This window comes from Vipera berus (genome assembly GCF_964194415.1).
Source record: "Vipera berus genome assembly, chromosome: 6".
Taxonomy (NCBI): Eukaryota; Metazoa; Chordata; class Lepidosauria; order Squamata; family Viperidae; genus Vipera; species Vipera berus.
Genome location: NC_138208.1, coordinates 35,666,404 through 35,680,055, shown reverse-complemented (window position 1 = coordinate 35,680,055; position 13,652 = coordinate 35,666,404). Strand labels below are relative to the sequence as shown.

Genomic DNA, 13,652 nt, shown 5'->3' with positions numbered 1-13,652 from the left:
AAATATTAAGTATATTTTATTTTTCTTTCTCCTTACTATTTTTCTCTAAAACGTTTTTCCCTATTCCTTCAATATGTTACTTTCTTTTCTAAGCTGCTTTTCTTAATATGCTGCTCTTTAGATGTACTGGCCATTCTGCAAGATGTAGTCTCAATACATATAAAAAGCAGCATATTGGGAAAGGTTCAAAATAATCATTTTTAATACAGCCTAAAATAGATGTGGGTCCAAGCAGTTGTTGCTACAGCTTCATAAAAGGGATTAAACATACTAGACCTACACTGCTTCATTTTATAGATGACTAGCATCTATAAAAGGGACGCGGTGGCTCAGTGGGTTAGGACGCTGAGCTTGTTGATCAGAAGATCGGCAGTTTAGCGGGTCGAATCCCGAGTGCCACGTAACAGAGTGAGCGCCTGTTACGCGTCCCAGCTTCTGCCAACCTAGCAGTTCGAAAGCACGTCAAAATGCAAGTAGAAAAATAGGGACCACTCCGGTGGGAAGGTAACAGCGTTCCGTGCGCCTTTGGCATCTAGTCATGCCGGCCACATGACCACGGAGACATCCTCAGACAAGCGCTGGCTCTTCGGCTTTGAAACGGAGATGAGCACCGGTCCCTAGAGTCGGAAACGACTAGCACACGTGTGCGGGGGAACCTTTACCTTTACCTAGCATCTATAAAGCTGAGGTGGCACAGTGGTTAGAATGCAGTACTGCAGCTACTTCTGCTGATTGCTGGATGCCAGCAGTTTGAGTCTCACCGGCTCAAAGTTGACTCAACCTTCCATCCTTCCAAGGTCGGTAAAATGAGGACCCAGATTATTGGGGATAATATGCCGACTCTGTAAACCACTTAGAGGGCTGTAAAGTACTATGAAGCAGTATATAAATTTAAGCACTACTGCTATTGCTAGCAAGAGCACCTGCCTCCAGTCTCAGCTTATTTTTAAACTCCTGTTAGCATTCTGTGCTGTTAAAAGCGTAATCCTATTCCTCAGGAAATTTACTCTACTTTCCCAGTAACAAATACCAAAATTAAAAACAGTGTAAGATGATTTAAATATGGAAGGTGAGTTAAAAATTTAGAGATGTGAAGAAATGTATTTTGCTATCAGCATTTACTCCATTGCCCCACAAAAGTTAATAGATGTTCACAAACAGTAATACCGGAGATAGTCATTACTCTATCCATAAGATAATCATTATTGAATACCATTCCAAAATATAGTCATGACAAAGTTGCAAATTATAGTGAAAATACAAACTTATACTTCCAAAATTGAAGTCTAATTTAGATAGTGAAACAAGGTAACCTCACTAAGCATTCCTTTATATTGTCAATCCAATGAGTGACAACAAAAAACAGCAAAAGCAATTAAATCCTTTTTTGTACTAAATGTGCCAGATTTATTTTAGAAATTTAAATCATTGTAATAAATTTGCTATTTATTTCAACTTAAACTATGTTGTGTAAATCAGTTAAAACCTTTAGTATAATTGCAAAGCAAAGTTAATTTAGAGGGAAAAAAACCCTCACAAATATTCATAAAGGCAAACAAAGTGTGGCTTACTTGTTCAATTTCCTTTGTCTTTGCAGCAATTGCCTTTGAGCGAGTAACATGATGGTTGTCTTCAAATAATTCATTGCTGTCAGTTATACTGGCACCTGCTTTTTCATGGTGTTCTATATATAATGGGTCTGAGGATGTGGCCTTTAAAAATGAAGAATAATTTCATGTGGCTAAAACCCATTATATGAAATATTATTAAATTAAATAATTGCCAGCAGTTATCTGCATTCTTGTATTTCAAACAATCTTCACAGTTCACATTAGGAAAACAATCAAATTTATTATACTTATGAAATATGTATGTATACTTACATTAAAGATATCAAAATATATTACAAATCATTGGGTACACAGTAGATATTTCAGATCTGATGTGCTGTGATAGCAACCAGATGGAAAGCTTGGCCTAGTGATTAAACACCAGTCTAGAAACTGGAACATGGAGTTCTAACCCCATCTTAGCCATGAAAGCCAACTGAGTGATCTTATACCAACCTCAATGTATACATGTTGTACTTTGACAATAAAGGTACATTCATTCATTCACCCTCTTATCTTATATACCTTTATATATTATATAAGCCCAACTCATCTCACAGGGCTGCTCTGTGGAGAAAACAGGAGGAAAAAGTATTAGCTATGTTCGCTGTCATGAGTTATTTATAAAAACAATAAAGACAGGATATAAATAAATAAATTTTAAGATATTATCTTTCAGATTTTAAATATGCATAAAGCAATGGACATGGACATCACAAGACGGTCAACAAAGAAATCAGACTGACTATGTGCTCTGAAGCCAAAGATGGAGAAGCGCTATACAGTCAGTAAAAACTAGACCAGGAGCTGACTGTGGCTCAGACCATGAGCTTCTCATTGCAAAATTTAGGCTTAAACTGAAGAAAGTAGGGAAAAGCACTAGGCCACTCAGGTATGAACTAAATCATATCCCTGATGAATATACAGTAGAGGTGACAAATTGATTTAAGGAATTAGATCTGATAGACAGAGTGCCTGAAGAACTATGGACGGAGGTTCGCAACATTGTACAAGAAGTACCAACTAAAACCATCCCAAAGAAAAAGAAATGCAAGAAAGCAAAATGGCTGTCTGAGGAAGCTTTGCAAATAGCTGAGAACAGGAGGGAAGCGAACGGCAAGGGAGAAAAAGAAAGATACACCCAATTGAATGCAGAATTCCAGAGAATAGCTAGAAGAGGTAAGAATGCCTTCTTAAATGAACAGTGCAAAGAAATAGAAGAAAACAATAGAATAGGGAGGACTAGAGATCTCTTCAAGAAAATTGGAGAGATGAAGGGAACGTTTCATGCAAAAATGGGCATGATAAAGGACCAAAATGGGAGCGACCTAACAGAAGCAGAAGAGATTAAGAAGAGGTGGCAAAATTACACAGAACTATACAAGAACGAGCTTAACGTCCCTGATAAGCACGATGAGGTGGTCACTGACCTTGAGCCAGACATCCTAGAATGTGAAGTGAAGTGGGCCTTAGAAAGCTGAACAACAAAGCTAGTGGAGGTGACAGTATTCCAGCTGAGCTAATCAAAATCTTAAAAGATGATGCAGTAAAAGTGCTACACTCAATTTGCCAGCAAATTTGGAAAGCTCAAAAGTGGCCACAGGATTGGAAAAGATCAGTTTACATTCCAATTCCAAAGAAAGGCAGTGCAAAAGAATGTTCAAACTATCGCACCATTGCACTTATTTCACATGCTAGTAAAGTTATGCTTAAAATCCTACAAGCTAGACTCCAGCAGTATGTGGATCGAGAACTACCAGAAGTACAGGCAGGATTTCGAAGAAGCAGAAGAACTAGAGATCAAATTGCCAACATACGCTGGATCATGAAGCTAGGGAGTTCCAGAAAAAAATCTACTTCGGCTTTGTTGACTATGCTAAAGCATTTGATTGTGTGAATCACAACAAACTGTGGCAAGTTCTTAAAGAGATGGGAGTACCACACCATCTTATTTGTCTCTTGAGAAATCTATATGCGGGCCAAGAAGCAACAGTGAGAACTGGACACAGAACCACTGATTGGTTCAAAATTGGGAAAGGAGTCCGGCAAGGCTGTATACTGTCACCCTGCCTGTTTAACGTATATGCAGAGCACATCATGAGAAAGGCAAGGCTAGATGAATCAAAAGTTGGAATTAAGATTGCCGGGAGAAATATCAACAACCTAAGATATGCAGATGATATTACTCTAATGGCAGAAAGTGAAGAGGAACTGAAGAGCCTCTTGATGCAGGTGAAGAAGGAGAGTGCAAAAGTTGGGTTGAAACTAAACATTAAGACAATCAAGATCATGGCATCTGGCCCTCTCAATTCCTGGCAAATAGATGGGGAAGAAATGGAGGTAGTGACAGATTTTATTTTCCTGGACTCCAAGATCAACGCACACGGGAACTGCAGCCAAGAAATTAAAAGATGCTTGCTCCTGGAGAGGAAAGGTATGGCAAATCCAGACAGCACACTAAAAAGCAGAGACATCACCCTGCCAACAAAAGTGCATATAGTCAAGGCTATGGTCTTCCCAATTGCAATGTATGGCTGTGAAAGTTGGACCATAAGAAAGGCTGAGCGCCAAAGAATTGAAGCCTTTGAACTATGGTGCTGGAGAAGACTTCTGCGAGTCCCTTGGACTGCAAGGCGATCAAACCGGTCAGTCCTAGAGGAGATAAACCCTGACTGCTCTTTAGAAGGCCAGATCCTGAAGTTGAAAATCAAACACTCTGGCCACCGAATGAGAAGAAAGGACTCACTGGAGAAGAGCCTAATTCTGGGAAAGGTTGAGGGCAAGAGAAGAAAGGGATGACAGAGAATGAGGTGGCTGCAGCCCTTCTGCACTCATAGCAACCACACATAATTTTGTGTACTCTCCCTGACCTGCACCACACCTCCATGCATCCCTCCCAGCCCTCAGCACTTGTGCATTTCTTCAGACTCTTTACACCTACATCAACTCTCTTCCACTCTCCATGCACTTCACTGTGCCTTTCTTACATCTGCACACATCCTCTTATTCCCTTTTGTATTCAGCAGCAGCCACCTATCTGCCTGGCAGACGGGAGTGCAAGGATTGCCATTGCTAAGTGATCACATTTTATGACTACATCACTTAGCAATAGAAATTGTGGTCCCAATTGCTATTGTAAGTTAAGTACTACCTGTATCTATTAAACAAATGGCCATGGTTGATTAACCTGGAAAATACATTATCCAATTAACTAAAACTAGGACTTTCAAATCCATGGACCTGATGCAAGTAATTCAGGGCCCGACTCATGGGGGGGGTCACACGCTCGATTTTGTTTTTTTATCTGGACGGTGGTTAGATGATCTGGGTGGGGGCTCTCCAATTATTATGCCCCTGTCATGGACCGAGCATCATCTCCTGCGGCTGGCCTTCCATTTCGCCACCCCCCGTCGCTGGGCCACGGAACCGACAAGATGGTTCCGCCCCAGGTGCCTAATGGACCCTGAGCGGTTTCAGGTGGTGCTTGGGTCCCCGCCTGCCGCCTTCGCTCACAGCCCGGCCGATGCCTTGGTGGAAGTCTGGGAAAGGGCAGCCACGGAGGCACTCGACCGCGTTGTACCCATGCGGCCCCTGATCCGGCGCAGATCCCAGTGGGCTCCATGGTTTTCCATGGAGCTCCGGGAGATGAAGCGTCGGAGACGGGGCCTAGAGAGCTGTTGGAGATCCAGCCAGTCGGAATCTGACCGGATTGCAACTAAGGTCCTCTACGAGGTCTTATCTTGCGGGAATGAGGGCGGCAAAGTCTAACTACTTTGCTGCCCTCATCGTGTCAGCAGGTAATCGCCCAGCCACCCTGTAAAGGGTGACCCGCTCCCTCCTCAATCTGGAGGTGAGGGAGGAGCCCTTGCAGGGTCGTGCCGAGGAGTTAACCCAACATCTGGCGGACAAAATCGCTCGGATTCGGGCCGTTCTGGACTCCGACTGGGCAGAGTCTGACGGAGGTGACACGAGTAGTCTTGGTGATGTTATCTGGGAAGAGTTCAACCTTGTGACTCTGGAAGATGTGGACAGGATCATGGGGAGGCTGAGCTCCACCACGTGTTTATTGGACCTGTGCCCCTCCTGGCTGGTCTATGCGGCTCGGGAGGGGACACGAGGCTGGCTCCAGGCAGTGATAACTGCTTCTTTGAGTGAGGGTAGCTTTCCTGCCGCCTTGAAGGAGGCGGTGGTGAGCCCCCTCCTCAAGAAGCCTGTCCTGGACCCGGCTATTTTGAACAACTATTGTCCGGTCTCCAACCTTCGCTTTCTGGCGAAGGTTGTTGAGAACGTGGTGGCGCATCAGCTCCCTCTGTTCCTGGAGGAAGCTGATTATCTGGACCCGTACCAATCGGGCTTTAGGCCCGGGTACAGCACGGAGACAGCATTGGTCGCACTGGTGAATGATCTCTGGCGGGCTCGGGACAGGGGTTGTTCCTCTGTCCTAGTCCTATTAGACCTCTCAGCGGCTTTCAATACCATTGACCATGGTATCTTACTGCGGCCTCTCAGGGGGTTGGGAGTGGGGGGCACTGTTCTCCAGTGGTTCTCCTCCTACCTCCTGGGTCGTTCGCAGTCGGTGCTGACAGGAGGGCAGAGGTCGGCCTCGAGGCCTCTCGTTTGTGTAGTTCCTCAGGGGTCTGTCCTCTTGCCTCTCCTGTTCAACATCTATATGAGGCCACTGGGTGAGATCATTCGTGGTTTTGGAGTGGGGTATCATCAGTATGCTGATGATACCCAGCTTTTCATCTCTACCCCAAACCACCCCAGTGATGCCCTCGATGTGATGTCCCGTTGCCTAGAGGCGGTTCGGGTCTGGATGGGGAGGAACAGGCTTCGGCTCAATCCTGACAAGACTGAGTGGTTGTACGTTTCGGCATGTCGGGAAATTCAGTCTATTCCATCTTTAACCATGGGGGGGTGAGGTGTTACCCCCCCCGTAGATAGGGCTTGCAACCTGGGTGTCCTCCTGGACACACAGCTCAGTTTGGAAGACCATGTAGGAGCTGTGACCAGGGGGTCTTTTGCCCAGGTTCGCCTGGTGCGCCAGTTGTGACCCTATCTGGACCGGGATGCCCTGCATATAGTCACTCATGCGCTCGTGACCTCTTGTATAGACTACTGCAATGCTCTGTACATGGGGCTGCCCTTGAGGACCACTCGGAGGCTTCAGCTGGTGCAGAATGCGGCCACGCGAGTTGTGATGGGAATCTCCCGATACTCCCATGTAACACCTCTTCTCTGCGAGTTGCATTGGCTTCCAGTTGCCCTCCGGGTGAGATTCAAGGTGCTGGTGATGACCTATAAAGCCCTAAATGGCATGGGTCCGGATTACTTACGGGATCACCTGCTGCCGGCGTCATCTTCCCTTCGTCTTGTGCGCTCCCACAGAGAGGGCCTCCTCAGGGTGCCGTCGGTCAGAGAGTGTCGGCTGGCGGCCCCCAGGGGGAGAGCATTCTCTGTGGGCGCGCCAGCCCTTTGGAATCAATTACCGGTTGAGCTCCGGATGGCTCCCGACCTTCGCTCTTTCCGCCGTGATCTGAAAACCTACTTATTTGAACAGGCCAGCCTGGTCTAGGGTTTGGGTTTTTTTTAAACTATTTATTGTTAGGGCTAAATTAATTTAATCTCACTTTTAACTTTTGTATGTAGTACTTTTATTGCCCTGTATACCACCCTGAGTCCTTCGGGAGAAGGGCGGTATAGAAATTCAATTAATTAATCAGTCTATTTGGCTAATAGACTGATGAGGGTTCTGCAACAGGTGATTCATGGGGATCAAACGGGGTTTATTAGTGGCAGGCAAATGAAAAATAATGTGAGACATATAGTTGATGTGTTAGAGTTTTTGGAAAGGCACAACCAGATCTCTGCAGCGCTAATTTTTTTAGATGCTGAAAAGGCCTTTGATCAATTGAATTGGCAATTTTTGTTGAAAGTTTTAGATAAAATGGATTTTGGGGAAAAATTTTTACAGCCGATTAGGGCATTATATCAAAAACAAACTGCCCGAATCATAGTTAACAATAGCCTGACAGTAGCATGTAATATTGAGAAGGGCACAAGGCAAGGGTGTCCGTTATCGCCCTTGTTATTTGTGTTAACATTAGAGATACTATTGGTTAAGATTCGGAACTCGGAAAAAATTAAAGGGATACAAGTTGGAGATCAGGACTATAGATTGAGAGCATTTGCAGATGATCTGGTTGTTACAGTGACCCAGCCAGAGAACTCTGTTGTGGACCTGATGGAGATAATAACACAATATGGGAAGGTTTCTGGATTTAAAGTAAATACACAGAAAACTAAAATTTTGGCTAGAAATATGACAGTTTCACAGAAGGCTCTCTTAGAAGGATTAACTGGATTTGAGATTGTTAAAAGGGTTAAATATCTGGGGGTGATTTTGTCGCCCTCTAATACAAAGCTATATAAAAATAATTATGAAAAACTATGGGGGAAAATTCAAAAGGAATTGGAGAGTTGGCAAAAATTGCAATTGTCTTTGTTGGGACGGATTGCAGCAGTGAAAATGAATGTCCTGCCCAAATTTTTATTTTTGTTTCAAATGATACCGATTCTTAAGAAAGATTCTAATCTGGAGGAATGGCAGCGAGGTATCAATAAATTTGTGTGGGCAGGGAAAAAGCCACGAGTTAAACTTAAGATTATGCAGGATACTCGTGAGAGAGGTGGCCTTAAATTGCCTAATCTTAAATTATATTATGAAGCTGCTGCATTAGTAGGAATAAGCGATTGGATTAATTTGACGCAATTGAGGTTATTAAATCTTGAGGGCCATGATTTGTTGTTTGGCTGGCATGCATATTTGTTGTATGATAAGAAGGTAGATACTGTGTTTAGGATGCATATTTTAAGACAGGCATTGCTGAGAGTTTGGAAGAAGTATAGACATAAGCTAAGCAGCAAGATACCATTGTGGGCAATTCCAAAACACGCAATAGAAAATATACATGCTGGTTTCAAACATGATGTGACTACGTACAAGGAAATTTTAAGTCTGGAAAGGAATGTTTGGTGTTTGAAATCATATAGCCTCTTGCGAGAAGAGAAGGTTGTTAAAACTTGGTTTCAATATATCCAATTACAGGCCAGGTGGAAAGAAGACCAGAAAAATGGATTTACAATGACTGATGGAAATTTGATAAAGCAGATTAGAAATCAGGGATTAGCACATATTAAACGGATATATCTTGCATTGATAGAGGTTGACTCAGAAACAGAGCTTGTTAAGGATTGCATGATAAAATGGGCCCAAAATATCCAGGAAGTTATTACAATGGACACGTGGGAAAAGATTTGGGTGAGGAACGTAAAATTTACTCAAGCTCAAAATTTAAGAGAGAACTTTTACAAAATGTTTTATAGATGGCATCTAGATCCTAAAAAGCTTGTAAGTATGTATCCGAATTATCAGCCTAAATGTTGGAGGTGTGGTGATGAAGATGCAACGTATTTTCACATATGGTGGACATGCAAGAAGGTTAAGGCTTTTTGGATAAAAGTCTGGTGGAATATGCAGAAGATTTTTAAACAGAGGATAAAGTTTTGTCCGCAACTTTTTTTGTTGGGAATAATTGCAGACGCTACAGTTGTGGACACCAAGCTGATGTTGAACTTAATTACGGTGGCAAGACTTTTGATAGGCCAATATTGGAAGAAAGAGGAACTGCCGACCATAGAAGAGTGGACTTTAAAGGTTTCCGACCTGGCAGAGATGGCGAAGATTTCGGCTTATTTGAAAGATCATTCGCAAGAACGTTATATTATGGAATGGAGAAAATGGATTGAGTTTATCCAGAACAAGTATAGGGTTAAGAAGTTTTATGTAGCATTCGAATAAGTCTTCTTTCGTTTTTTTTTCTGTTTTTTTATTCTAGTTTTTTATATATATTTAATATTGTTAAGGTGTGTCTTATCCTATATAAGCTAGAGAGTGATGGATTTTAGAATTTATAGTTGTTAGTATATGGTTGTTTATGGTTGCCTTTTTATATATATATACCTTGTATTTAGCTCTGGGAAGTCGGGGGGGAGGGGGGGTGGAGGGAGGGGGGGAGGGAGGGAGGTTGGGGGGAGGTAGGGGGGGAGCAGGGAGGGGGAAGGGGGGTTTTTTAAGGGAAAACTGTATTTTAAAACTTTTCAATAAAAAAAAAAAATAAATAAAATAAATAAAATCTGCCATCTGGGTTGTGTGGGAGAAAGAAGATGTGCTTGTTCAACTCATGCATGACAGTTTATCTCAGTACAGGTACTACAAGAATTAAGTAATTTCTGGGACTTCCGGTACCGCTGCCGCTCTGAATGGCAGCGTTTCAGAAGCCGCCCGACCTTGGGAAGCGTTAAGTGCTAGGAGATAGTGAATATCAGCTGTTTCGTGGCACCGAAGTCTCTCCCTTGGGAGAAGAGGGAGAGACAAGCCTGTCTGGGTAGAGGTAGAGCTCCCCTGTCAATTCCTCACCTAGTTCGGGGGTTGATAGGGTGAGTTCCCTCGGAGCCCAGGCTCTCTCCGCTCCCAGGACGCTTTCACTTCCATAAGGGAGTGGAACCAGACGCGACAACTACATCTGCTGCTTAGATGGGACTGTGAGTATTTTTCTCTGAGAAGCAGGCAGAGCGAAACAGGAGGATTTGAATTTTCAAGTTGGATTTTAACTTTAACTCAGATTCATTATCTTCTTCAAGTTTTAAGCTGATTGAAACGGAGCAAAAATGGCGCTGGAATGTTGCTTTCTTGTATGAACTGACAGGTTTGGAAAGTTGTTACATTTTGTAGCAGAGCTTGAGATACAGTTTGCAATTGATTCTAACCAGTACCGGATTTTGTGTATTTGAGAGTTTGCCCCTTTTTTTAATAAGGAATTTGGGAGGAAAACTTTTATTCTTTCTCCCTCCTCCCTTTTTTTTCCTGAACTTTGATTCTGCTAGAAGAAAGAGGAAATCGAAACTTATGAGATGGCTGCAAGGCTTGGGGGAGGTCCTCCAATTTCTAAAAGTGCTATTTCTTCACCTTTATCACAAGCTGCAGGGCAAGCAACAATGAAACCTACAGCACAACCACCATCCCCACCACCACCTGGATTTACATTGGCAGATATTCAGCAAGCTGTGATGCAATTAACACAGGTATTACAGCAATAAAGGAAACAAAAGAAGAATTTGTTAATCAAAATAAGCAAATGAGGGAGGATATAGTGCTTGCACTTCAGGGCTTGGCTGCACATACTGAACGCCTGGATGTTCGTGTGGATTCAGTTATGGAATATGTTGAGAATTTGGAAAATGAAATTATCAGTGCTGAACAGAAACTGGACAAGGCAGAGATTAAAATTGACAGAACAGAAGATGAAATTATTTTTTCTCAATATAGAAACATGGAGTTTGCATTGCGTATAAGGGGTTTGTGAGAGAACCCTAAAGAAGATTTGGAATGGGAAGTTGCAGAGGCTGTGGCTCCTGTCTTGAAATGTGAGCCTGAAGAATTAGTTAAAGAGATGGATAAAAAATTTAGGGTTAATTCCTGGATTGCTAAACAGAAAAATTTACCTAGAGATGTAGTGATATACTTCTCCAGGAGATCAACTAGAAATGCAATGATCCAAGCTTTCTACCGGGAAAGATTTCAAATTGCAGGCCAAGATATTATAATTTTAAAGGAGATACCTCCTAAAATTCTTAGAAAAAGGAAAGACTTCGCCTTTTTGTCTGATGAGCTTAAGAAGCGACAAATTCAGTTTAGATGGGAAATACCCATTGGAATTGTGGTAAATTACGCAGGGACCAGATACAGATTGGATACAATTTTAAAAGCAAAAGATTTTTATACTAAGGTCCTTAAAGCAGGTTCACCACCGTCTCCTCGAGCTAAAAGAACAGAAGAACAGTTGAGTGAAGGGGCAATGTCACTTCCTCTTGAGGAGATGCAACAGGCTGAGACTATGGAGCAGAGTTTAAAAGAGGACCCGAGAGAACAAAGGATGACTAGGGCTGCATACAAGCATAAGGAAAAAGAGCAAAAACAGAAGCTTGTATCTCGTTTAACTACGCAACATGCGGCTGTTTCGGAGCCCGTGGGAGGAGCACGCCCGAAGAGAGCAACAGGTGATCTTCAGGTCATGTTCCAAAGGCTCCTGGTCACCAGAGATGGTGAAGTTCCTGACATGGAATGTTAATGGTTTAAACTCACCACAGAAAAGAAAGAAAGTATTTTACTATTTGAAACAACATAAAAATGACATTGTTTGCTTACAAGAGACTCATATTGATTTAAAGGACCAAAGGTTTTTGGTTAATTCCCGGCTGGGAACACATTTTGCAGCCTGTGCTCCGGACAAGAAGGCTGGAGTGGTCATTTATCTAAGAAAAGATTTTTCGGCTAGATTAATTGAATCGGATAAACAAGGGAGATATGTTAGTATTGAACTGTTGCTACAAGGAAAGAAAGTTCTTCTTATTGGATTATATGCTCCAAATCAACAACAGCAAACGTTTTTAAAATTTTTACATCAAAGACTAATCAAATTGGATTATAAATCTGTTATTTTGATGGGGGACTGGAATGGAGTTTTGGACTCATTTGAAGATAGGAAGGGATCTTCTAAAAACCCTCCTAATTATTCGAAACTGCCTAAAGCCTTTTTTGATTTGGAGGAGGATTTGGAGCTGAGAGATGTATGGCGGGAAAGGAACATGAAGGACAGAGATTTTACTTTTTTTCCGGATAGACATAAATCTTTCTCTAGGATTGATTTTATTTTAATTACTACTGATCTTCTCTCTAGGGTTAAGAATGTTAAGATTTTTCCTAGGACATTGTCGGATCATAGCCCTGTTTGGTTGGAGTTTTTTGCTGAAGACGATAATAGAAGATCCTGGAGAATGAATGAAAATTTATTCACGAATGAGGTGTTTTTGCAGAAATGTAGAGAACATCTGAAAGTATTTTTTGTTATAAATATGCATAAAGGTACATTGATGGGAATGGTTTGGGATGCTAGTAAAGCGTACATGAGAGGGGTCTTGATTTATATGAATAATGCTTATAGGCGTAGGCAAATGCAAAAACGTAAAGATCTTGAGGAAGAGATTAAATCTAAGGAGAAAGATTTTATTTTGAATCCATTGGATAATAATTTAAGGACCTCGATACATTTATTGAAAGAACAATTTGGTATGTTAATGGCTGACCAAGTAGCAACTAATTTGCGTTATGCTAAGCATAATGCCTTTTGTAACGCTAATAAGCCTGGTAGGTGGTTGGCTTATCAATTAAGGAAGAAACAGAAATTACGTACTATAGATAAAATAGAATATAAAGGAAAAGAAGTCTATCAACAAAAATTGATTAAGAGGAGTTTCTTAGATTTTTACTCGAAATTATATTCTAGAGAAAACATACAAGTTTTAGATATAGATATTTACAGGAAGCACATTTTCCTAGGCTTTCAAAAGAACAACAACTTGAGATGAACTGTTTAATGACATCAGAGGAAATCTCTTTAGCTATTAAACAGTTGAAAGTGGGCAAGGCCCCGGGAACAGATGGATTAACAGCAATTTATTATAAAACGTTGTTGGTTGAAATGATTGAACCTTTAAAGATGTTGTTTAATGAAATTCAGACTGGAGGAGTAGTTCCTCCATCTTGGAGGACAGCCTTTGTATCGTTGATTCCAAAGGAGGATCAAGACCTTACTCAACCTAAAAATTATAGACCTATATCGCTTTTGAATACAGATTATAAGATTTTTGCTAAAGTATTGGCTAATAGATTAATGCAAGTTTTAAAGCAAATGATTCATAGTGATCAATCGGGATTTATATCTGGAAGGTATATGAAATATAATGTAAGACAAATTGTAAATTTGCTTGAATATCTGGATAAAAACAACCAAGTCCCTGCAGCGTTGATATTTTTGGATGCAGAAAAAGCTTTTGATCAATTGAATTGGCAATTTTTATTTAGAGTTGTTGAGGAAATGAATTTTGGAGAAGGATTTTTACATTCTATTAAAGCTATATATC

General features: G+C 41.6%; 1 protein-coding gene across 5 annotated transcripts in view; it reads right to left on the bottom strand.

The window, feature by feature from the left end:
• The window catches only part of PPHLN1 (periphilin 1), a 112,702-nt gene that overhangs the window by 34,343 nt on the left and 64,707 nt on the right, over nt 1–13,652 (bottom strand). For all 5 annotated transcript variants that reach the window (XM_081330370.1, XM_081330371.1, XM_081330372.1 and 2 more), the window contains one exon: nt 1,572–1,712. In XM_081330370.1, the coding sequence (XP_081186496.1) occupies nt 1,572–1,712 (141 nt within the window). The remainder of the gene's footprint in view (nt 1–1,571; nt 1,713–13,652) is intronic.